Raw genomic sequence first — 25,191 nt, 5'->3', positions numbered from 1 at the left:
AGGATTCATTCAGGTGGATCACATTGTAAATATGGAGCCTTGTGCTCTGAGTAATGAGGAAGCCTTCAAGGGGATAAGAGTGATGCACTGAAATATTTGTGTTACAGTCCAAGAGGGCTACAGTGTGGAGGATCACATTGAAGAGAGCTGGCTGAGTAGAACATTGTTTAAATGTGAGAGATGACCGGGGTCTTGATGGCCACCTTCAGGTCTTGGTCATGAAGGAAGGGCTTGAGACTTTGGAGATCTTTCAAGAGGAATCAGGCATTTGTGGCCATCCTGTTGACATGAAGGTCAATGAGGAATAGTTTGTCAAGATTGAAGCCAAGGGATTTTTCTAAAATGATTGATTTTGTTGTAAGAACCATATTCGACAGTTGATGGAAAATGGTGGAATCCATGATGATGGATTTTACAGTCAATAGACCAGCAATATGCTTATCAGGTGGCTCTGTGTCACCTGGGACCCAAACAGCAGAGCCGGTGATATAACCATTCATCTCAAACTAACATATTTAGCAAACTTTGCAGTGAGTTTCAGTTTTCCATTTGTAATACAAAATTTGCCCACCACATTAGCAAAATCCTTTTGGAACTCTGATGCTTGTGGCATGGCTGATTAATGCCATTTCTTCTTGCCAGAGCTTGGCACCCACTGGTCATTTCTTCACACCCATTTGGGTAGTTTTTTTATTACCACTGCCCAAGAGTGAGCCAGATATAACAGCATGTTGTATCACAACCCTATTGTTCGCCAACACTAAACACTCATGCACCTCTGCTAGTGTACCTCCATGCCATGGAGAGTACCATAGACTTGCTGCTCTGTGTGTTTTGAAAACTACTCTATTAAGGAGGACTGGGTGATGAAAACCTTATTTTTGTAAAATTAGGATGACATATGTTGTCTGATTTATTCATAAGGAGCTCACCCTTTAATGCGGGCTAAGCAAGCATCACTGAGTCAGTGAGAAGATCATAAACAGTGCCAGGGAGCCAAGTTGCAGGAGTGCATGGTGTACACATGTAAATGGGATTATGTGTGTTTGATTAGAGATTTGAGGGAGGGTGAGAAGGAAGGTGGCCTGTAATCTGTTGCTGACATTAACATTAGAAATTACAAAACTAGGTGGAGACCCTGAAGGGATGCCCTGTCCAAATACCAGTCCTAATGGGGTACCCTTAAAATTGACACAATAAAGTAAGTTGGGTTCCATCCCCCAAATGACTTGAAATGGATGAGAGGAAAACTCTAAACGGTGTGCTATGGAAGCATACTAAGAAAGGTTTAATAAGATTGTGAAGACGGATGGTGTGTTCTCACGTATGACACAAAACTTGTCTGCCAACCCCTGCAGTTATGACCGAGAGGTGTGTTCCAACATGCCTTGGAATGGAAAGGAGTTCCCCGGAGTCAGTTTCAGGTTCTAAGAAGGTAGATCGACAGCAGCAGCAAAGGGAAACCATAATGTGATAAATCTCCTCAAATGGAATGCAATAAGAGGTAGCATGTAGGCATTTTAGTGCATCAACCAGGTTAGGAAAGCACATTAAAGGCATGCTTGGGATGGCTAAGCCACAACAAAGCAGAAAGGTGTCAATGTGCCTAATATCCATACTCTAGATACTCTAGGTCAGGGTTAACCAAAGTATATCAGATCCAGGGCGGGTTGGGTATGTCACTCTATTTAAGGATAACCATTGATAGATTCAATTAATTTAATTTTCATGATTTTATCCATGGGACTTCCTATGAGGAAGTTAACAATTAAATAAGTCATCAACTGACGGAGGCACTCATGGGCCCCGAAGCAGCAAATGAAACTAAGAAGCAGTAGTGGCGCTCCTGACAGTATTAATATTACACAACCCAAAATTATCCAAAGGGTAAGAAAACTGCTTATGGTCCATTCTGCGAAACTCACGAACGGGTGATAGAGACTAATGCAGCACCTGTTGAGATTTATGTACAACCTGGGATCCACATCTGGTTGATTACGGGTGAGATTCTATCAGTACATTTGACTTTATTCATAATTGTATGTCTCCGTCCAAGCCAAAAGGGAGAGTGCGCTCTAGGGTAGCCGTTTTTATCTTTTGACTCCTGTGGACTCTTAATGAATCATCACCGGATGCCAAGGACCCTGACTTAAGCAATTTCTACTATGTGAGCTTCAAACGAATGCAAAAAAAGGCAGAAACAAGTATATATCAAGCAAATATGAATCATTTGTTTAATTCGCAAACAAACAGTACACAAAAATAGAAAATTAATTTCAAAAGATGGTTGGAGCTTTTCATAAACTAGCATATCACATTGTCTTTTTTGCTCCTAATGCATTAACTCTACTTGTCAGTGCATACCACTACTTCAATTGAGGCCACCAATTGTCCATACCAAGAGAAAGCTGTACAAAGCCATTTAGAGGTTGCAAACGCTTTGATTTGCTAAATCACAGGGTTGGTATGTTTGAAAGTACTAAACTCGTTTTGCATTCCACAACAGATTACCGACTCTCAAAATGGGTTTAAAAGGGCTTCACGAATCACTGCTTTGAAGGGGCGTCTGAGGATGTTCCTTTCCAACACCAATTTGTTATGGTTTGTATCAATGTTTTGTTACAAAAATCCAATCACAAAACATTGGAATTTTACCACCTCACAACTGGGGATGCTAAGCCAACTGCAAAGGGGAATGGTCCCTTGCGACACCTTCCCCATTGTAAATGTTAAAAAAGGTTTATTGGAGGGTACCAGTGTCCAAGTGCCCTCTGTCTATTCTAAAAAAAACTTTAAAAATTAATAGAACTTTTTTTAAATACAGACAGTTTAATTTTTAATTTAAGGAAAATTGACTGCTTTTAAAAAACCAATTGAAATGCGATCACATATTGTAGTCTGCTGGCCCCAGCAGGCCACCATTCCTGTGATGCCCACTGTAAGGAAATGGGCCATTAGTTGCCTGGATTGCACAAGTAATGGGTCCGCGTTTGCCCATCACTGGGAACCAAACACTCCATTCTAGAGTTTGACTCTCTCAAGATAGCAGAGCAGAGCAGTCTAAGGCCTGCCTAAGGGAGGTGGTGTGAGCGCGCAACCTCGCCGCTGGTGCACCAGAGGCGCGCCAGAGGCAAGCCCGTCTGCGCCTGTCCGTGCCTGGACCGCGCCCAGGGCCCGAAACCCTGGACCCCTCGCACCCCACCGCGCCAGTCCTAGACTCAGCTACGACGCCGAATCCCTCCACGCTCTCAACACCGACCGAGACCAACGCTGCATCCAGGCAGCCCCAAAACGCACCCACGGACCCTCCTCCTGTCGGAACTGCAGCTTCACCCGCAACAGAACGACCAAACCATCGAGGACTAGACCCAACCACCTCCACTGCATACTCCTCAACACCCGCTCCGCACGGAAACACGCCATCGAACTGTGGGACCTACTCGACACCACTATCCCGGACGTAGCCTTCCTGACGGAGACGTGGTGGAACAACTCCTCGGCCCCAGACATCGCCATCGCCATCCCAGACGGCTACAAGATCACCCGCAGGGACCGCGCCAAAGGCACCGGAGGAAGACTAGCCAATTTCACAAGTCCACCATCGAGGTCACCACCCACGCAGATGACACCCTCCACACCGCCGAACACATGCACTTCCAGATCCACACCAACCCCAACACCACCCTCAGAAGAACGCTCGTATACAGACCCCCCGGACCATGAGCCCAGTTCAGCGACTCCATCGCCGACTTTGCCAGCACCCACGCCCTCACCTCCACGGACTACATCCTCCTCGGGGATCTGAACTTCCACCTCGAGAACAACAATGACGTCAACTCCGCCACGCTGATCGACAACCTCACCAACCTCGGCCTCAGACAACTCGTGACCACACCCCCCCACGACACCGGCCACACACTGGACGCCATCTTCTCGACTAGCACCCACGTCGCCTTCAACCACATGACTGAACCCCACTGGACAGACCACCGCTGCATCCACTTCACCTTCAGAAAACCCACCACGCACCACCGCACCCAACAGCTACCTCGCCGATACTGGAGCAAAATAACCAAAGACAAGCTGACCTCCACCCTCGCCATGAACCCTCCCACGGAGCTCAACAACCCTGACATCGCAGCCCGCAACCTCTGACAGTGGATCGACGACTGTGCCAACACCCTCGCCCCTCTGAAGAAAACCCCCAACAACAACGCCAGCAAGAGAGCCTCCTGGTTTACCAATGAGCTTCTCACCTCTAAGCACACATGCCGGAAACTGGAGAAGATCTGGCTCCACGCCCGCACACCGGACACCCAGGCAGCCCACAAGGACGCCACCCGCAGACACCACCACCTCATCAGACAAGCCAAGAGATCCTCCTTCACAGACCGCCTAGACAACAACGCACACGACAGCAAAGAGCTCTTCCGCATCGTGAAAGAACTCTCCAACCCCTGCGCCAACGCCAACGACATCCCTCCCTCACAGGAACTGTGCGATTCCCTCCCCAACTTCTTCCATCGCAAGATCGCTGACATCCATGACAGCTTCAACACCGCGACCGACTCGACCGCACCAGACCCCACCCCTCCTGCGCGCACCATCAGCACCAACCATCTGACTTACTGGTCCAACGTCTCTGACGACGAGCCGTGCAAGGTCATGAAGTCCATCCACTCAGGATCACCGACAGACCCGTGCCCACACCACATATTTAACAAGGCAGGCGCAACCATTGCACCCCAACTACGGAGGGTCATCAAAGTCTCCTTCGAAAATGCGACATTCCCGGAAAGCTGGAAGCATGCCGAAATCAACGCCCTCCTCAAGAAACCCAAGGCGGACCCCAAGGACCTCAAGAACTTCCGGCCCATCTCCCTGCTCCCGTTCCCGGCGAAGGTCATCAAGAAAATCGTCAACCTGCAGCTGACTCATCACCTGGAAGAAAACAACATCCTGGGCCCATCTCAATCCGGATTCAGAGGAAACCACAGCACCGAGACAGCCCTCATCGCAGCCACAGACGACATCAGGCACCAACTAGACCATGGGGAAACATCTGCCCTCATCCTCCTGGACCTATCGGCCGCCTTCGACACGGTCTGCCATTGCACACTAAAGACCCGCCTCCAGGAAGCTGGAATCCAAGAGAAGCCCCTCGACTGGATCACATCCTTCCTCTCCGGCAGATCCCAGAGAGTCCGCCTCCCCCCTTCCGATCCGAAGCCACCAACATCATCTGCGGCATCCCCCAGGGCTCCTCCGTCAGCCCGACGCTGTTCAACATCTACATGGCCCCCCTCGCTCAAGTGGCCCGACACCACAACCTCACCATCATCTCCTACGCCGACGACACTCCGCTCATCCTCTCCCTCACCAAGGACCCGCACTCCGCCAAATCCAACATCCACGACGGGATGAAGGCCATCGCCGACTGGATGAGGAGCAGCCGTCTGAAACTGAACTCGGACAAGACGGAGGTCCTCACCCTCGGACCCACCCCCTCAGCCTGGGATGCCTCCTGGTGGCCGACCACCTTGGGAACAGCACCAACGCCAACCGACCACGCACGCAACCTAGGATTCATACTCGACTCCACCCTCTCCATGTCCAAACAGGTCAACGCCGTATCCTCCTCCTGCTACAACACCCTCCGCACACTCCGCAGAATCTACAAATGGATCCCGACCGAGACAAGAAGAACGGTAACACAGGCCCTCGTAAGCAGCAGGTTGTACTACGGCAACGCACTCTACGCCGGAATCCTAGCCAAACACCTGCCTCGTCTCCAGCGCATCCAAAACGCCTCCGCCCGACTGATCGTCAACGTACCCCGCCGCTGCCACATCACCCCCCACCTGCGAGACCTCCACTGGCTCCCCGTCGAAAAGAGGATCACCTTCAAACTCCTCACCCACGCACACAAAGCACTCCACAACGCCGGACCAGCCTACCTGAACAGCAGACTCAGCTTCTCTACACCCTCCCGCCAGCTCCGCTCCGCCAGCCTCGCCCTCACCACCGTCCTCCGCATCCAGCGTACTACCTTCAGCGGCAGATCCTTCTCCCACCTCGCTGCCAAAACCTGGAACACCCTACCTACCCACCTACGTCAGACTGAAGACCTACTCGCCTTCAGAAAACGCCTCAAGACCTGGCTTTTCGAGCAGTAACGGCGCCCTCCCTCCCCAGCGCCTTGAGACCCTCACGGGTAAGTAGCGCGCTATACAAGTCCTCTGATTGATTGATCGATTGAGCTAGAAATCATTATTCACTTGGATGCAGTAATAAAACATATTTATTAAATTGTTCAATCTGTGATTTGTCTTTTGAAAAAGGAAAAGGAAATGTATTACACACACACACTACTCAATACTATGCAGTGATATACCAGACCCTCCAGGATTTCGCGATTTTGCGGCAAACCGCGAAATCAGCACGTTTGTAAAAATGCTGCGATTTTTACAAAAGTGCCAGCGAAATCGGTATTTTTGTAAAAAGTCCCCGATTTGACCATTAGCAATCCAGTCTTGGATGAGCAGGAACATTCTGATTCCCTCTGGAATAATAGGATTAGGAACTCCTCCAATCTCCTGTCAGTGTTGTAAAAATCCTAGATTTCTAAACGGACAATGGACTTTCTCTTGAGGCACAAGTAAGCTCCATAGTATCTGGTCGCTGTTACCAACTGAAACTTCTAAAGAAAAGCTTTAGAGTAATTCTGCATAAAAATCGAGCAGAGGTAGTGGCAGGTTCTATTCTTTACAGGCTTGAATATTCTAAAGCCTGTTAATGGGTATTTTTCCAAAGTTATTGGCCAAATTATAAGTGATCCAGAAAACAGCTGTCAGACTGGCCCTTGGACTGGATAAGTTTGAACATGTGCCTGAGGCAAGGTGTACATTTTATTGGTTAACAGTTGAAAAATCGATAGTCGTTAAAGCCCTGTATTTGGCGCATCGAGCACTGCATCGTACAGTGGCCCTTGCTCTCATGACTCGTATTATCGAATACGCCCATTCCATGTTCTCTTCAATTATCTGTTCAAGTCGGGCATCTGTCCTTATACAAGCCCACAGATGAGGAAAATCCTTTGCAGTGCAAGCCAAATAAGCTTGGAATTACCTAGTTTGTGCTCCGTGATCTATTGTTGACTACAGAGTCTTTTGCAAGAAACTAAAAACTCATCACTTTGTTTACGTCTTCATTTGAGAGGTCAATTTTAACTGTTTATAACCGAAGTACTCTTCATTGTTTGTCTTGTAAAAAACAAAATAAACTGTATTATAGCTTTCAACTGTTCCATCAAAATTAAGAAATAAGGAAATCAACACATGACACACAGTCAATGTGGTTCTCCCTTACCCAGTTTGTGGGATAAGTAAAATATTTGGAGTGGAGCCAAAACACAAAAACACTAAGAACTATCTACCTCATGGATCACAAGGTAGGTAGTACAGACTGAAAATAGCCCCTTCATTACCCAACATCTTTTTGTCAGCCACAACTTTTGTAAATTGACTCTTCCCCCTACTGCACAATAGTCCATGACCCTAAGCCATTCACAGACTCCAGGTGGGTCAGTATCCTGTCAATGTCCAGCAATATTCCTTTTCACCACCAAATACCCGATCATCAGCAATAATTTATCCCCTCGAAGACCATCCCAGTCTGGCTGATTTCCCAGTACAACACTTTTTGGATTATGTGGAAAAGAAAGACCAATCACTGCCTGCACAGTATGATGGATTGGGGTCAAGTATACCTGGATAACTGGGCAGTCCCAAATTACATGCAAAAACATGCCTACTGCCATGTTGCATCTCAAACACGAGGGATCCTTACCTTGATCGATAATATACAAACTTTCTGGCATATATTAAACTTTATGGAAATATTTTAATTGAATTAGCAGCAACTTGGCACATACTGCCATTTTGGCACCTATCCATTGTCTATAAATGTCGTATACTTGTAAAGGGCACAGCTGCCCCAGCAAAGGGGTGTCCCGGCACTGTATACCGCTGGGGAACCCATCCTGGCTTTCCCTGTGAGATGGTCCCTCCTGGGCATCTCCAAGGTGAAGACAAGCATCCCCGGCGCTGATGGGGATGTTAGTAGAGATTAAGCAAGCTATTGCCCAGAGTTGCTGAGTGGGACCCATGGTTGGAGTAGGCACCGAGGCGAGAATTATCGAGTCCTCTGACCATAGCCCAAGACCCTGCCGCATCAGGAATCGAACCCTGGTCCCAGGCCGACCTCTGCTTTCCGGGTCTGCCGCCTCTAACCAGTGAGCCACACCACTCCACTATATCGCTCAAGACTCTTACCCATCAGTCTCTAAAGGCTGTAAGTTGGTGGGTCATGGTTGTTTACTACCAGAGCATAATACAACTTGGTTATCCCGTTATCTTTTATAGCCTCCAAATATTTAATTTCACCAAGGTAGGTTCTGGAATGCCATTTCCTATGGGATGCTACCAGACCATCTTTGAACCTATACTAAAGCAAATGGAGGATTGTAGTTCCAAGGAAAACCAGCCTTCACCTGTGGGCTGATTCCTCTGTTCCATATCCCAGGTTGCCTATTTCACAGGGATAACTCTGCTAAAACAGTTTCCATTGATATAAGGCTGAAAATGATTGATTATGAGTAAAATAAAGTGCCGCAAAAATGCAGCTAAATTTCTATATTTGTGCCTCTAAATTTCCATATTTGTGCCGCTAAATTTGCTAATCCATGCCGCTATATCCTGGGGGGTCTGATATACAAATATACATAAGGCTGGTGGATAACATTGTGCAGTCACTTCAGACCCCCGAAGGGTCATACAAACACATCGGGTAAATTTCCAAATTCAACAAACTACATGTCAAAAGTGTCATCATTTTAAGAGTAATGCAGAAATCAATGATAACCAGGTGTAAAAGCACTTATTAACATCAATAAAGCATATGTACTTTGATCAGTAATGACTGTCAGCATAATTATTTCAACAAAACATTTATATAAATTAAATTAACATTTCTGTGGGCTTTTGTGGGCGTCAACGATTAAAAACGCTATTATAAAAACAGTCCCTAGAGGGCCTCACGTTTTGATCACACATCATTTAACCATAGACTTAGCCGCTATAGGATATTGTAGAGTCTTAACCTTCCTTTAGACATCTTCAGGCTACATTAACTGCATCCATAACCTTAGCCCCCTTGAAGGTGTTGAACTCCCAGCTGTAAAGCACATGCTCCTGCCCGTGTAGTGCTTGAAGACCTGGGCACCCCCACGTGCATCCCTAGTTGGTGGCACCACCGAGAGCCCACCTCTGGCTGCCATGTTGGCTCCCCGAACGAGCAGCACTTCTCCCACTGCCTAGGGAAGCCAGCAGTTCTTCTCCCTTGCCGGCAGGGTACTGGGTTTTGTGGTGGCCACCCGCTCCCCCGAGACACGGGCATGGGCAGCGTGGCAGGTCCATCACAGATGGGAAGAGTGCTGCAACACTAACCCCGTTCTCCTCCGGGCTATTTCAGGGCTCAGAATTAGGTTGTGGGCCATGCCTCCTACTCTCTTCCTGCTCGGGGGAAGCGCAGCGGCGCTCCCTCATCATCGCTTGCATTGGAGGCCCAGAGTTAGGGTCTCGGCACCCCAATCCATAGGTCAGCCTTGAGATTGGGGTCCGCGGGTCCTCTGGACGCTGGGGTAGGAACCCTACACTTGCCCCCTTCTGGCATGTAAATAAATAACAGAATCTTTGTGAGGTGACCCCCAGGCACTGGCCCAAGCAGGGGTTTTTAGCTTCAGAGTTCCGCGCACTCAGTGAGGGGGTCAAAGTTCAAACCCGTCTCCGGCTGATATCTCGGGTCCTGATGACCCATTTTGCGTGTTTTGGGGGTCATTTCGCTCCTGGTGGTGAGCCCTTGCCAACTAAAGCACTTTGCCTAGGCCTCCTGGCACCTAAGGTGACAATATTTGCAGGTAGCTGGTTCTGCTGGCTCCCTACACTAGGCTGGTGCTTCTCTATTATTTGATGTAGAAGTCCAGCTCTCCCCCCAACTAGACCTTTGGGGATGTAAGGGTACCAGCTTCCCTGGTCCTGGGGATAGCCCACTGGTTCTGGGGCCAGCTTTAATCCGACCTTAGTCCAGATGGGCATCAGGGGGTACCTCCTTACAGTTGTCCATGGCTGCCACCTCCAGTCACAGTGTCCAGCAGAAAGTCACAAACAAAAGATATCTCTACCCCTTGTGCAAGACCTTTCAAATGGGGGCAGAAGCGAGGCACCTCGAGTCTACCCTGGGATGCCACACCACCTCTATGCCCCTGTCCCAACCCTCCTGCACAGCCTGCTGAGACTTTTCAAAATGGCGTCACACAGGACGCACTGTCAAATCTGCTCTAGAGTCCCTAGTTCCACCCCTTACTGACATCACTGCCAGGGCCTTTTGCACTAAATATTTTAAGAGCGCACCCTCCTGTGTTGGCTCCATAAATATGGGCTCCCTCCTTTGTTCAGTGGGCTTGGCCTGGCCCATCCCTCGTACAGTGTCAGAGTTGATTATTGATGCAGATCCTTCAGCCCCACCACTTTTCTCCTCAGGAACTATGTTAAGTACTGTTAATTGCTCCCTTTGTGTTGGGTTACCTTTGTTCCTGATGCTGGAGAGAAATGTACTTAACTTGGCACAGTAGGGTGGCAAAAGGCCTGAACTGTGATACTGAGCTGAGCCAGAGAAATATAACAATCCTGGTTGGCCCATAAGCTGTACAGATATCTTTTTGGAACTCTCAATTTTCGGTTTGGCATACAGATTCCTCCCCAGTTCAACGCACCACTGGTCTCTGTAAGCCAAGGGGAAGCGAGGCTCCAATCTAAGGCAGTCTTTCCCATAGTTTTATAATAGAGTGTCACAGCAGACAAGACAGTAAACCACACTGACTTTCCCTATGAGTGTACACTAACATCATGAGGCCTACCCCAGGTCAATATCTAGTCTTGCAGAGTCCCCTATGCGTCAGGCAGTTTCCGGGCGGTGCACAACAGGAGTCTCCCATGCCCAGCCCATAAACATGTGCATATGCGTGTGCATAGGTGTTCATGTGTAATCAGCCAAGTGCACATTATCCGTGCTGTGTCACAGTGGCCTTATCTTAATAGGCGGACACTGGCGGTAAATGCACGCAGTTCATTTACTGTGGGCGAGTCACCAGGTGCAAGGCTCACCCACGCTAAAAAGTTCAAAAACCAGGTGAGCAAAAAGAAAAATATCCAGGCATATTTGAAGGGCAGAACCCAACACCTTACAACCACCAATCATAATGAGTCACAATTTGAGAACTACATCATGGTTATTGATAAGGCCGTTTCGATTGTGATTCACTACAATTCATGACTCTGTGAATCGATCTATTAGTAAGTAAGTAAGTTAATTTTTATTGTTTGTTCAATTAAAACCTTAACAACATAAACACATATAAAAGTAGAAGTTAAAACCTTAAAAAGTGGAAAGTCGCTTTACATCAATTTTAAAATAAGAAACTCGTAGAATGTCATTGTTTATCAAATATTTTACCACATTATTGTCCTTTTGCTGATGTCAGTCCTGAAAACACATTTTTGTGAGCCTGTGCAAAAACTTTGAGAAATATGATCAATTTACAATTTAATTGCGTGTCCGATGGATTTAGGCTTGCAATTATTGTTGCTCTACAGGTCCTGATGCCTCTATCGTTAAAAGTTTGTCCAAGAAGCGTGGTGCGAGTGTTGTGGAGTTGAAAGCATATGCAAATTACATGAATAAAATCTTCTTTGTGGTAACCGCAGAGTCAACATGATTTTGGCCCTTTATATACCCAAATAGGCTGATCCGCTAATGATGGTAATTTTCCGAAGTGTATAGCCATTAATTGCTTTTTCAGGTAAATAGAAAATGTTGTATGCAAATAATAGGCTGGTGCAAGTGTCTTCTAATTGTTGATCACCATCCAGGCATTTTACCTTGCCCTGAAGATGTTTTTGTCTATTAGTAAGGAGTGATTTCTTGCTGCTTTATTTAGTGTGTCTTTAAAGGACTGGTATGGCAGGTTTTTGTTCCATAAATCATTTGTACAAGTTGTTGACAAGGATTTGTTTAGGTATTGATTGTAGGGTGATTTTCTGTTGCATTCTACTTCGGTCCAGAGGGCTTTATTGATTGGTGATGTGGATGCATTCAGTTTCAATCCGTACCAAAACTTTACAGTGGCATACATTCTCCCAATTGTTTCATTGGTTAAGCCAAATTCAAGATGAACCTGTGCCGGGGAGGCTGAAAGTTCTACTTGAAAAACATTTTTATACGTGGAAACCACTCGTTGGTTTTATAAGCTCTGCATCCTTGCCGTGCAAAACGGCACTAGCATTTGTTATCGTAGGTAGAATTTTCGCTGTCATCACCGCTAGTAGTGGTTATGTGAGGGCTTTTCAATTTTTTTGCTAATTGACTGAAGGCGAATATAAGTGCGCTAGTTCTCTGAGTCATATACTTCTTTTGCTCTGAGTGGTTTTGATGATTATTTATATAAAATCCCAGATATTTGTAGTTCTTAACTTCCTCTAATTGACTACCATTGAGCCAGATAATCTGTTTGCTTCTCTGTCGACTTCCAATCACCATTGTTTTTGTTTTTGAAGTTTTTATCTCTAGTTTGTTCTCTGAGATATAGTCTGACATTACATTTAAGACTCTTTGAAGGCCGATCTATGTTTGACTCATTAACACCACATCGTCAGCATACAAAAGGTGAGTGAGTACTAGCCCGCCTAGTTTCGGTGGAGGAGAGTTAGTGCAGTCTAACCTCTGAGCAAGGTCGGACAGAAACAAATTAAAGACATGTGGCGCCAAAACACAACCCTGTTTGAGGCCTTTTGTTGTGATTAGCTTTCTTGATAATCTGGTGCCATCTCCTATCTTGACTCTTAACCATGTATTCGAGTAGAATAATAGTATTCCCTGTAATATCTTTTCGAGAATATTCCAAGTTCGCAGTTTCTTCCAAAGGAGGTTACGGTCTACACTATCAAATGCAACCTTTACATCTATATAACAGAGGTAGAGTTGTTGTTTTCTCTGTTTGCTTTTATTTGCTATTAAGGAAAGGGCTAAAATGTTTGATATTCTACCTATTCCTTGCCTGAACCCTGTCTGGTTAACTGTAATAAGATTAAGGTTATCTGTCCATTCCTTAAGGTCTTCCAAAATGAGTGTGGCATGATATTTGGCTTCGACGTCCAGGAAGGCGATTAGCCTATAACTTGATGGATTCACTCTGTTTCCACCTTTACAAATAGGTGTCAATATCAAGCCTTGCCAATTCGATGGAACACAATTTAGGAGCTCTATTTCATTGAATAGTTTGAATAGATACTTGCTCCAGAATGATTGATCATTTTTAAAAATGGCTTGTGGGATTCCATTAGGTCCTGGTGCGCCGTCACCTCTGCCCTTCTTTATTATACGTTTTATTCCGTCAACTAACATGTAGGACTCACTGTTCTTTGCATTTGGAGAGTTGGTGTCAGTATTTTCTGAAGTTTGGGATTTTACTTCCATTGACGTAGGACCTAAAGCCTTTTTTTCTTTTCTATTACGTTTGCTGTCCTCTCCTGTGTTGTTCATATCACTAACTTTTTGTATGATGGTTTCAGTTGTTTTATTTTCCTCAGGGTGCTCCTTAGTCTTTGCCTCTAACATGTCATCGATTGTTATTTTTGTAAATTTTGTGGTTAGAAATTTGGCCCGCTCATGTTCTTGAATACTTGATGATAATTCGTTCATTGGTCGTTGTATTTTATTTATGATTTACCAGAATGTATTTGAGTTAGTTTCCTTCTGACTACTAAGCAGTTCAGCCCAGAATTTATTGTTATTTGTTCTTTTATCCTCCCATTGCTGTTTTTTATAAGTTTTCCTCTTTTACCTGACCTTATCCCAGGCTATTTGGTCAAGACAAGTTCTTTTTAGCCTCCGAATGGCCTTTTTAAGTTCGCTTTTCAAAACTCTTAACTCTTTCGATGGTTTTTGATTTATTTCCTTTCTAATGTTTTGGTTTTTGTTCTGTTGTTGTCTTGTTGTCATTAATGCTTTAAGATCCATGGTAAATTTTTCCCAGGCTTGGATTTTGTTCAAAGCCTCCAGTTCGCTTGCAGTTGTCATCATCGGTAAATTGGACTGTAATGTCTCTATCGTTTCGTTAGACCATTTTAAGCGTTACAGGTCAATTGTATGGATAGATCCTTCTATTTTCGTATTCGTACAGTGTTTGGCAATTTTGAACCTAAAATGTATATGCTGGTAGTAATGATCATTCCTAGTTGTGTACTCTATGGAGGAGTGGGTGAGATATGCCATCAATGCTACTGAGATAGCTGTATAATCCAGTCTTGATCGTGTCTTTCCTCCATGAAATGTGTGTTTTGGTGGGAAATCGTCCAATGTTCTTCCATTTATCACTCTCAGGCCAAGGAATTTGAGGGCATTAACTAAGCGCTGACCTTCAGGGTCCGATGTTGTACTCCTTAGCTGATATTGCTGTGGGACATTCCAGTATATATTGTCGGCTGATAGCTTGTTGTCTTCATCAGGGTGTGTATTAAATTAGAATTAAAATCCCCTGTCAATATCATGTCCCAAGTGGGATGTGTACTCCTTATATCTGTAATTGTAGTAATCAACTAGGTATTATGAACTGTTTTATTCTGAAGTTGCGGATGTGCATATGTATTAATCAGCAGGACAGTTTTTGTGCTGCCGAATGTCCCTGCAGTAAGTTTTATCAATTGAATATTTGGATCTGAGGAGGAAATTTGCTCCAATTCAATTTTCAATGCTATGGATATATGAACTGCAAGTCCTCCTTTTGGTCATCCATAATTTTTCTTTTTTATTGCAGGAACTGTGTAGTGTGTGTATTTTGGCAAGGGGAGATCTCTTTGTGCCCATGTCTCCTGCAATGCTATTATGTCACATTTTTTCAAGTTGATAGGATGACAGCAATTTTCTAGCCATTTTTTTGCCCCCGCAATGATCTATTAGTATATAGATGAGTTCACAAAATTCCACCCTGGTTTAAAAAATATTGGTCGCAATTTACAACCCGTATATTGTGCCTGCTGTTTCATACATCTATCCTTAAATTCTGTTTTCTGTACATGTTCCGCTCCAACGAATCAAGCTAAGAATACAAACTAAGGCCCATATTTATCAAAGTTTTGCTTTGCTCTTGTGACACGTAAGGCAATGCAGGGGAAATGCAAAAGCTAGAATGAGATTTACCAAGCCACACAAGGCAACCTTGCATGGCCCTGCGTGGCTTGGTAAATCTGGAGTATGGCAAGGAAGTTGCCTTGCATAACTCTGCCTAAGGAAGGCGTTCCATGGATGGAGCATGGGTGGAGCATGGGACACTGTGGGTGTTCCCACGCAGCCACCTATGGATTTTGGTGCATTCCCAGATTTCCCAAAACTGGTAAACCTTGGAATAGATCAATTTGTTACACCTTCTGAGAGGAGGCACAACAAGGGGAGCTATCTTTTATTTTTCCTCCTTCTAAGTGTGCTAAATTCTGCAGGACACTTAGAAAGAGGGAAATGCCTCTGAGTACTGCTTTTGTGCAAGAAGGTGCAGAAAAACAATCCTGCCTACTACTCAGACACATTTGCACCACAGAGCAAGGGTACCTACATTGGCGCATGGCAGCACAGTGTGAGCCAGCACAAGGAGAGGACAGAAAATACAACATATAATGTTAAATAGGGTGCATTCTTACCCTATCCCTTTCACACAGAGCAGTGAAGCAAGGTGTCTTTCTGTGTTGTATTGCATGAAACCTTGATAAATTGTCTCCTTCATTTTTAGTCTCCAATTTCAAACTCCTTCACATTTATAGATAATTTAAAAAAAATCACATTTTGCTTTTTTTTAATACATGTTTTATTATTCTGCTAATATAATGTCATCTCCTAACCAGTTGTGGACCCCTGAGTAGCTGCTGCAGACCCCAGAGTTTCTGCAGATCCCACAGCCCCAGGGCATGTCTGTTAATCTGTTGATTGCCCAGTTACAAGAAGGAAAGATGACTCATGGACTGATCAAAGAATTGTCAAAGAGTTTAGAGGATTTGCTCTTGCAGTCTTCAGAGGTAAATGATTTTGGAAATGTACTATAGATTTATAAAGCTGTGCTCACCTGAATGTCAATGTAGGTGAACCATTTAGGAATAACGAAATATACATATTACATTTTCTATGACATCAATGGTAATATCAGTGCAACATTTTCAATTAAATTATTGATGAGAAAACTGTGCATGGTGGGGGTGCGAGTTATATGCACTTGAGATAACTGTAACTATAAGTGGTGAATTTCTGTGTTTTTTAGAGTTTAAAACTTTATGTTGTTACTGAACATTTAATCTAACTATAACATTACTTTAACCTTCGTTTTTTCCAGTGGTTCTGCTGCGTCTTCAGGAGCTTTCATCTGTAGATGTTCTTCTTGCCTGAGTCTGGTAGCACTGCAGCAAACTTTCATTAGAATGTGCGTTTACTGAATCAGAAAAAAACTGCATGAACAATATCCTGAGTGAAGCAGGGAATCAGGCAAGGCAACAGCAAAGCCATTGTTTGTTAAAATCTGTTGATTTGTAGTGATAAGGGAATCATGTATTGGTTTTCAGATGTACATCTGTTACATTTCCTAATTTAATTGGCAGTGTGAGCAGTACTCACTCTCTCCATTTAGGATAAGGATGGTAGAACAGCACGATCGTTCACATTAAGGACACACATTCCTAGAATTGTGAGAAGAGCACTGCACCCACTAAAAATGTGTTTTATAACTGAACTTACCTGTAGGAAAAACCTTTCACTTTTGTATATTGTTGTATAAAATGACCAGATTGTGCTTCCTCACTTAGTGCAAGTGATATAAAATATGGAAAGTCATCTGTGGAATTTACCAATCAAGAACTGTGAATTTCTGGCAACTGTGAAAGTCACTAATCTAGCACAGGAAATTTCTGTCATCTGTGGAAGTCACCAATCTAGAGCTGGACATGTATATACCAGAACAAGGTACACACCCATATTATGCAAAGATTTCCTGAATATTTGTGTCTGTATTTATTTGTCACAATATTGTGAAGATTGTGTAACAAATGAAGGCTAAACACCTTTTTATGGCTACTACTGAGCAGCACAAAGAGGTAAACATATAAAGGTTGCCAGCTAACTGGAATTCTAGCCCATCCAGGCAAGCCCCTGCCAACAGCCTCTCCTACGTTTTCTTACTGCTCTCTTGGCACTTAAGTAGGCCTTTCCAATGCCGCCTTCTTGAACATATGCTTCTATAATGAGTTTTTCTATTAGATTTCCCCATATCATCTATGTACTGGTAACAGATATTGTCTTTCAACACAATATTGTTCATATTTCTTTATGTGTGTTTATGTTGTTACCTTTGTATAACCACTGGAGTCTACAGCAGCATTCCTGCTAGTGCTCCTTGCATGAAGGGCAATTTCTCCCATGCTGCTGGACTCATATATGTGCACATCAAGGCATGTAGGCAGACACAGAAGCAAGATTGTAAAGAACTTCAACATGAACAATGGGAGCTGACCAATATAGAGCCATGACTTCAGCCCCATTCAGTCTGGTGGCCAGCAAATGCATTGGGTTGCCGTTCTGTCATCCTCTGTTATATTTGTGGCCAAACAAAGTAAAGAGATCCATCCTGCTCAGCCACTCTGCAATTTCCGTGGGCTCTGTTGGACTTCTAATATTGCATCACCTTCCTTTTGGTCAGGAGACATCCCAGTTTCAACAGGATGTGGGCATATCAGGGACATCAAGATTACTTACAGTCAACCATGGCACTCAGGAGGCATATTTTCAGTGAAGGTTCCACAGGTTGGCCCAATACCTGAGCCATCACTAAGTCTATTTCATCCCACTAATATTCTATCACGGACAACTCAAGACCACATGAAACACGTTCCAATTATCTAAGCCACATCATATGCAGGCTGAGAATAGTAACATGCCTATTTCCCACAGTCTGCTAGGAGGGTATAGTACTATCAGTGGGGACATTCCCACAGGGTTCTCAAAGCATTGTATCAATCATGTATCAGATTATTGTCAAGGAATAATTGATATATGAGGCCTCATGATGGCCCATGGGTTCTAATGGTATTTTTGTCTTAAGGTGGTTACATTCTGAGAGTAATGCCAACTTAGGGCCTAATTAGGATGGCGGACTCCCGTCCGCAAGGGCAGCGGCGGTCCCTCCGCCGATGCAATTAGGATGTGACCGGCACCCTGGCGGTCACATCCTGTATCTTTAACCTTGCGGCGGGTGCTGCTTGAAGCAGCACCCGCCGCAAGGTTAAAAATGCATGTTTTACATTTACATGCACAAAGCGGCAGGCACCGCGTGGTGCCTGCCGCTTTGTGCATGTACATGCTGGGGGGTATCATAGGTACCCCCCCATGTGCCCCACCACCCCGATACCCTGGGGGCCCGCAATGGGCCCCCAAACACCAAAGACCACATGCTTTTCCACGGCGGAAAAGCCACAGTGGAAAAGCATGTTACAATGCACATCTTAATTTGGCTGACGGAGTCTTGCAGGCACCGCCACCAAATAGCCCTCCACACCCCGCGGATCAGCACCGCAATCCCACCGCCATCCTAATCTGGCGGTGGGTGTTTTCTGTGGCCGCGGCAGTGAATCCGCATCCTCCGGAGGATGCGGATTCACCACCATCCTAATGAGGCCCTTAGTCAGGTACTGATCTAGTTTGAGGTTGAAGACATTTACACCGCAGTGAGTTGAATACAGAAAGCTCTTCAGTTCAGCTGTCCTTATCAATACCATTTTTAAGTATAGAAATAGAAGTCCTTTTATATATATATATATGGCAGGTTATTTATTCTGAATGTTTATTTCTAAGTACAGGTGGCCTAATAAATTACATTAAGAAAGACATTAAAGCTTTGTGAGATGGTTTACTTCCATTTAGACTCCCACGTTTTATTTTCATGTGACATAGCATTGGTTGCTTGATGCTTAGATATTTTAATTTTTTTTGTAAATTATTAAGTTCAAACTGGGGTAAGTTATGTAAAAATTATTCCAAAAACGGGAATTATTGAGCCACTTACTGCCATTCAGTAATTGCAGCTCACATGGCGATTTCAACAGAAAGTGTAGTTGCAGGAACAGGGAAAATAAAGTGAAGAAAATTGAGAGAGGGAAGAAAAAGAGTCATGAGTGGAGAAAAGGACACCAAGGGTTGCTATGGTAGAAGGTAGTTGGGTGCAACAGAAATGAGAGGGAGGCAAAAGGTTGAGATATCTTAATGTTAAATCCAGTAATACATTATTAAGTTAACATATGTTTAAGAAACCTTAGAAGATGTTTGAATACACCTGGACAATTACCCAACCAAACACTTTAATCAAATATACATTAGTATATTTCTATAATTAGCTCCATGTTATAGGTTCTTTAGGCCTGTGTTAGGGTCAGGTGGTAACTGAAATCCTCTTCCTTCTATGGGAATGGCTAAATCTGTTGGAGAGTTCACCATTAGAATATCCAACACCAAAGGATGAAACATGAACACCACCAGTGGATATTCCACCTGATTAAGAACTTCATTCACAAATATGCTGATTTTCCATAACAACCAACCTCTAATGCAAACGTTTAACCTTGTTATTAACTTCTACCCTTAAGATATATTGTTTGGGCACCTTAAGTATATCACCACTAAGTGAAAGATCTTTTGGTAAGCACGGTCTTGTTTCTAAACCTATTAATTCAGGGGAATACAAATGTTGTAGGGTATTTTTTGAGAGGTGGAGCTGTCCAGGTGTTAGGAGGATAAGTTATGAGTAAGATGCGTCATTCGGGACTGAATGTTATGTTATGGTAAGGAGGTACTCTGGCAAATCATAACTCTGCTTGTACCTTGCCATTCCCTGAACTACCATGTGTATTTTAAATAGCTTTTGTGAGTTGATTGCTTGCTTGATGGCCTGTTTAATAAAATAACTTTTTTTTAAAAATTAGCATGCACATCACCAGGATGAAAAAGGAAAACGACACTCACCTCAATTTCATCCCACTTTAAATCAACAACTTTCTGTCCTGCCTTTGGTTGCCATGTGGGCAAGGTCACAGTTGCTCGTGACCTGGGTAGTACAATATCAGGTTCTGGGGTTGATGCAGCTGTACTGGGTTGCCTGGTTGGGAGGTGCGCAGCTGTCCATCCAGACTCTGGAAGGCTGGGTATTGATTGCTCACAGTTCAGACCTTCATACCCTTCATTGCAAACGCAGATGTAACCTTCACCGCTGATGCTGCAGTTGCCATGGTGACAAGGATGGTTTGCACAGGGATCTATAATAAACTGAAAGCAGACAAGGGAAAAGATCAATTATTGCATGTAGAACAACACTTCAATTCTCCATCTGAAAATACCTCTTCCGTGTTCATGGTCACTGTAATTAGATTTTTTTGTTGCTTATATGTTAGCTGAAAAATCGAGCATTGCATTTTTTGGCAACAATTACATTACAACAAATCAACAAAAAACTGCCCTGATAAAAGAAGTAACAAATCCCTGTGCTTACTATGCTACATATGTCAGTTCTTTCCCCACGCACCATGGGCCATATTATAGAAAGTGCCCTGGAAGTGCAGCCAATTTGTGTGCCCCAGGGCACTTTGTTATTACAGAAGGCGTGCGGACACATCTCAAACAGATGTTCAATCATTTGCATGGGTTGTTGCCTGATGCAAATGAGGGAATCTGTTTCATCCTGCGCCCTCACAGTATTATGTATATTTACAACAAGGGGTGGTGAGGGACAGAGTCTCTGAATTAAGCAGAAAGCTCTCACCCAGTCAAGAGATCAGGGCTAGATCCAACACCGTTTTTTTTCTCACTGCACCATCCCAGTTTCAGAACTTGGCTGTATGCAAATTAGTCTGTTCCTGTCCCAGTGCATGATGGGAACAGGGCAAACCAAACTACAAAAGCCAATTCTTACACTGGGAAGGAAACAAGCTCCCGGGGACCGGTTTCTGGCATTACAGCCGTCTTCGGCCCGGTTTGCTTGAATCCTGATGGTGCAATGAGCAAGGGTCTCACATCTGAGAATACCCTTCCACGCTTAGGGTGGACAAAAATATTTACAACAAGGGGTGGTGAGGGACAGAGTCTCTGAATTAAGCAGAAAGCTCTCACCCAGTCAAGAGATCAGGGCTAGATCCAACACCGTTTTTTTGCTCACGGCACCATCCCAGTTTCAGAACTTGGCTGTATGCAAATTAGTCTGTTCCTGTCCCAGTGCATGATGGGAACAGGGCAAACCAAACTACAAAAGCCAATTCTTACACTGGGAAGGAAACAAGCTCCCGGGGACCGGTTTCTGGCATTACAGCCGTCTTCGGCCCGGTTTGCTTGAATCCTGATGGTGCAATGAGCAAGGGTCTCACATCTGAGAATACCCTTCCACGCTTAGGGTGGACAAAAATATTTACAACAAGGGGTGGTGAGGGACAGAGTCTCTGAATTAAGCAGAAAGCTCTCACCCAGTCAAGAGATCAGGGCTAGATCCAACACCGTTTTTTTGCTCACGGCACCATCCCAGTTTCAGAACTTGGCTGTATGCAAATTAGTCTGTTCCTGTCCCAGTGCATGATGGGAACAGGGCAAACCAAACTACAAAAGCCAATTCTTACACTGGGAAGGAAACAAGCTCCCGGGGACCGGTTTCTGGCATTACAGCCGTCTTCGGCCCGGTTTGCTTGAATCCTGATGGTGCAATGAGCAAGGGTCTCACATCTGAGAATACCCTTCCACGCTTAGGGTGGACAAAAATATTTACAACAAGGGGTGGTGAGGGACAGAGTCTCTGAATTAAGCAGAAAGCTCTCACCCAGTCAAGAGATCAGGGCTAGATCCAACACCGTTTTTTTGCTCACTGCACCATCCCAGTTTCAGAACTTGGCTGTATGCAAATTAGTCTGTTCCTGTCCCAGTGCATGATGGGAACAGGGCAAACCAAACTACAAAAGCCAATTCTTACACTGGGAAGGAAACAAGCTCCCGGGGACCGGTTTCTGGCATTACAGCCGTCTTCGGCCCGGTTTGCTTGAATCCTGATGGTGCAATGAGCAAGGGTCTCACATCTGAGAATACCCTTCCACGCTTAGGGTGGACAAAAATATTTACAACAAGGGGTGGTGAGGGACAGAGTCTCTGAATTAAGCAGAAAGCTCTCACCCAGTCAAGAGATCAGGGCTAGATCCAACACCGTTTTTTTGCTCACTGCACCATCCCAGTTTCAGAACTTGGCTGTATGCAAATTAGTCTGTTCCTGTCCCAGTGCATGATGGGAACAGGGCAAACCAAACTACAAAAGCCAATTCTTACACTGGGAAGGAAACAAGCTCCCGGGGACCGGTTTCTGGCATTACAGCCGTCTTCGGCCCGGTTTGCTTGAATCCTGATGGTGCAATGAGCAAGGGTCTCACATCTGAGAATACCCTTCCACGCTTAGGGTGGACAAAAATATTTACAACAAGGGGTGGTGAGGGACAGAGTCTCTGAATTAAGCAGAAAGCTCTCACCCAGTCAAGAGATCAGGGCTAGATCCAACACCGTTTTTTTGCTCACTGCACCATCCCAGTTTCAGAACTTGGCTGTATGCAAATTAGTCTGTTCCTGTCCCAGTGCATGATGGGAACAGGGCAAACCAAACTACAAAAGCCAATTCTTACACTGGGAAGGAAACAAGCTCCCGGGGACCGGTTTCTGGCATTACAGCCGTCTTTGGCCCGGTTTGCTTGAATCCTGATGGTGCAATGAGCAAGGGTCTCACATCTGAGAATACCCTTCCACGCGGTGATGGATCAAGCCTGATCTTTGGACTGGGTAAGAGAGGTCTGCTTAATTCAGACACTCTGTTCATCACCACCCCCTTTTCTGAATCGTTTTTGGCCACTATAGGTGTGGCAGGGTATACTCAGACATGAGTCCCTTTCTCACTGCACCATCAGGATTCAAGCAAGCCGGGCCGAAGACGGCTGAAATGCCAGAAACCGGTCCACGGTAGCTTGTCTCCTTTCTGGTGAAGAATTGGCTTGGTAGTTTAGTCTGCCCTGTTCCCATGATGCACTGGGCCAGGGACAGACTGATTTGCATATAGCCAGGTTCTGAGCTGGGTTGGTGCAGTGAGATAAATAACGGTGATGGATCAAGCCCTGATCTTTGGACTGGGTAAGAGTGGTCTGCTTAATTCAGACACTCTGTTCATCACCACCCCCTTTTCTGAATCGTTTTTGGCCACTATAGGTGTGGCAGGGTATACTCAGACATGAGTCCCTTTCTCACTGCACCATCAGGATTCAAGCAAGCCGGGCCGAAGACGGCTGAAATGCCAGAAACCGGTCCCCGGTAGCTTGTCTCCTTTCTGGTGAAGAATTGGCTTGGTAGTTTAGTCTGCCCTGTTCCCATGATGCACTGGGCCAGGGACAGACTGATTTGCATATAGCCAGGTTCTGAGCTGGGTTGGTGCAGTGAGATAAATAACGGTAATGGATCAAGCCCTGATCTTTGGACTGGGTAAGAGTGGTCTGCTTAATTCAGACACTCTGTTCATCACCACCCCCTTTTCTGAATCCTCACAGTATTATGGACGTGGGCACAAAAGCAAAGAACTGAAAGTGCGCCACAAAACAATTACGCACTGTCAGTGCGCCTGCTGATGGCAGCCCTCTGGAGGGGGAAGGGGGTCCTACGGACCCCTCCAGCCATTCCCTTGCAGGCAGGGGCAGTCACTCAGTGCACCAACCTGGAAGAGGATCTCTAATCCCTCTTAAAAGTGCAGGTCGGTTGCCGACTGCACACTGAAACACGGAGCAGCCGCTCCATATTTCACTTGAAGGCGCTGCCCAGGAAGGCACGAGTTTGTGGCTGTCCTGAGGGCAGCGCATTTTTCATAATAGAGTGCATGTTCCCTGTTTGCGCACGGTTCGCTTATTTAAAGGTGTGCTGTGGTGCAAACAGGGAAAGTGCGGCCTCTGTAGGGCCCCAGATATGTAAGATTCAAATATTTGATGGAAGACTCATCACTGAACATGGACCCCAAATAGTTAATTTTTTAGTTTATACAGGTGGTAGGTTTCTTAGAGGTCTCTGTCACTTTTCCTGCAAATAAAATAGATTGGCCACTGTTGAAGGCAGGCAGTGCTAAGCACAGGCAGTTCACTATTAGCAGCAGGATTTGTAGTTATTAAGGCAAAATTGATTTTTTCCAGCTGGAGTGCTCCCAATAATATGTCACCTTATTGTGGTGCCAAACCTGTTTAGCTAAAAGACATTGAAAAACGTATTGATGTAGTTTTCCGCATGTAAGCTTGGTTTAGCCAAGACAGTGTCATAATATATGCATGAATTAGCTATGAGCTATGAGTGATTCACAAATGCGCTTTAAATGAATGGAAGTGTAGCATTTGTGTCAAGTGTACACAGAGCTCATGCATATACAGCATACATTTCTCAACTCGGATTACACCATTGGGCATTTCCAGTGTGTATCAGGGTAGGGAACAAGGGCATCTAGTATTTTATAATGAGATGAAAAACATCTAGGCCTTGAGCCAACCACATTATCGGTACCACTTGTGGGGATGGGTTCTAATATGATTTATTGGCAAAGTATGGATGTCTAAAGATGGAAAATAAGTAATAGCAAGTCATAACTCTTTGCCTTTTGTGTGGGTGATACCACTCCTCTACCAAGATACCTTGATGTTGATGGAAATATTTTTATAATTTGTATTATTGTGAATTTTATTATTAAGAATTACAATAACCAGTAAATGTGATTATATCAATTGATAATAATTATAATAGTAATTATACTTATATTAAGTATACCAAGTACAATTTATAAATGTTTTAACTAATCTCTTTTTCCAGAGCTGGTGAATGACCGTACAGGATCATGGAGAATGCAGAAACAAGCACATCCTATCCCTCTGATCCCCAGTGTATAATTAATTTATGGCCAAATGTCCAACATGGGCTTACTCTGACAAGCCTGCAGGACTACTCATCATGGAAAACGTT

At 44.7% G+C, this 25,191-nt stretch overlaps 1 protein-coding gene across 1 annotated transcript in view; it reads right to left on the bottom strand.

Moving 5' to 3' along the window:
• The window catches only part of DNER (delta/notch like EGF repeat containing), a 1,176,744-nt gene that overhangs the window by 736,997 nt on the left and 414,556 nt on the right, over positions 1–25,191 (bottom strand). Inside the window, exon 2 of the mRNA XM_086942563.1 lies at positions 20,161–20,460. Coding sequence (XP_086798689.1) covers positions 20,161–20,460 — 300 coding nt within the window. The remainder of the gene's footprint in view (positions 1–20,160; positions 20,461–25,191) is intronic.

This window comes from Lissotriton vulgaris, chromosome 11, assembly GCF_964263255.1.
Source record: "Lissotriton vulgaris chromosome 11, aLisVul1.2, whole genome shotgun sequence".
Taxonomy (NCBI): domain Eukaryota; kingdom Metazoa; phylum Chordata; class Amphibia; order Caudata; family Salamandridae; genus Lissotriton; species Lissotriton vulgaris.
This window is presented reverse-complemented; position numbering and strand designations above follow the sequence as displayed.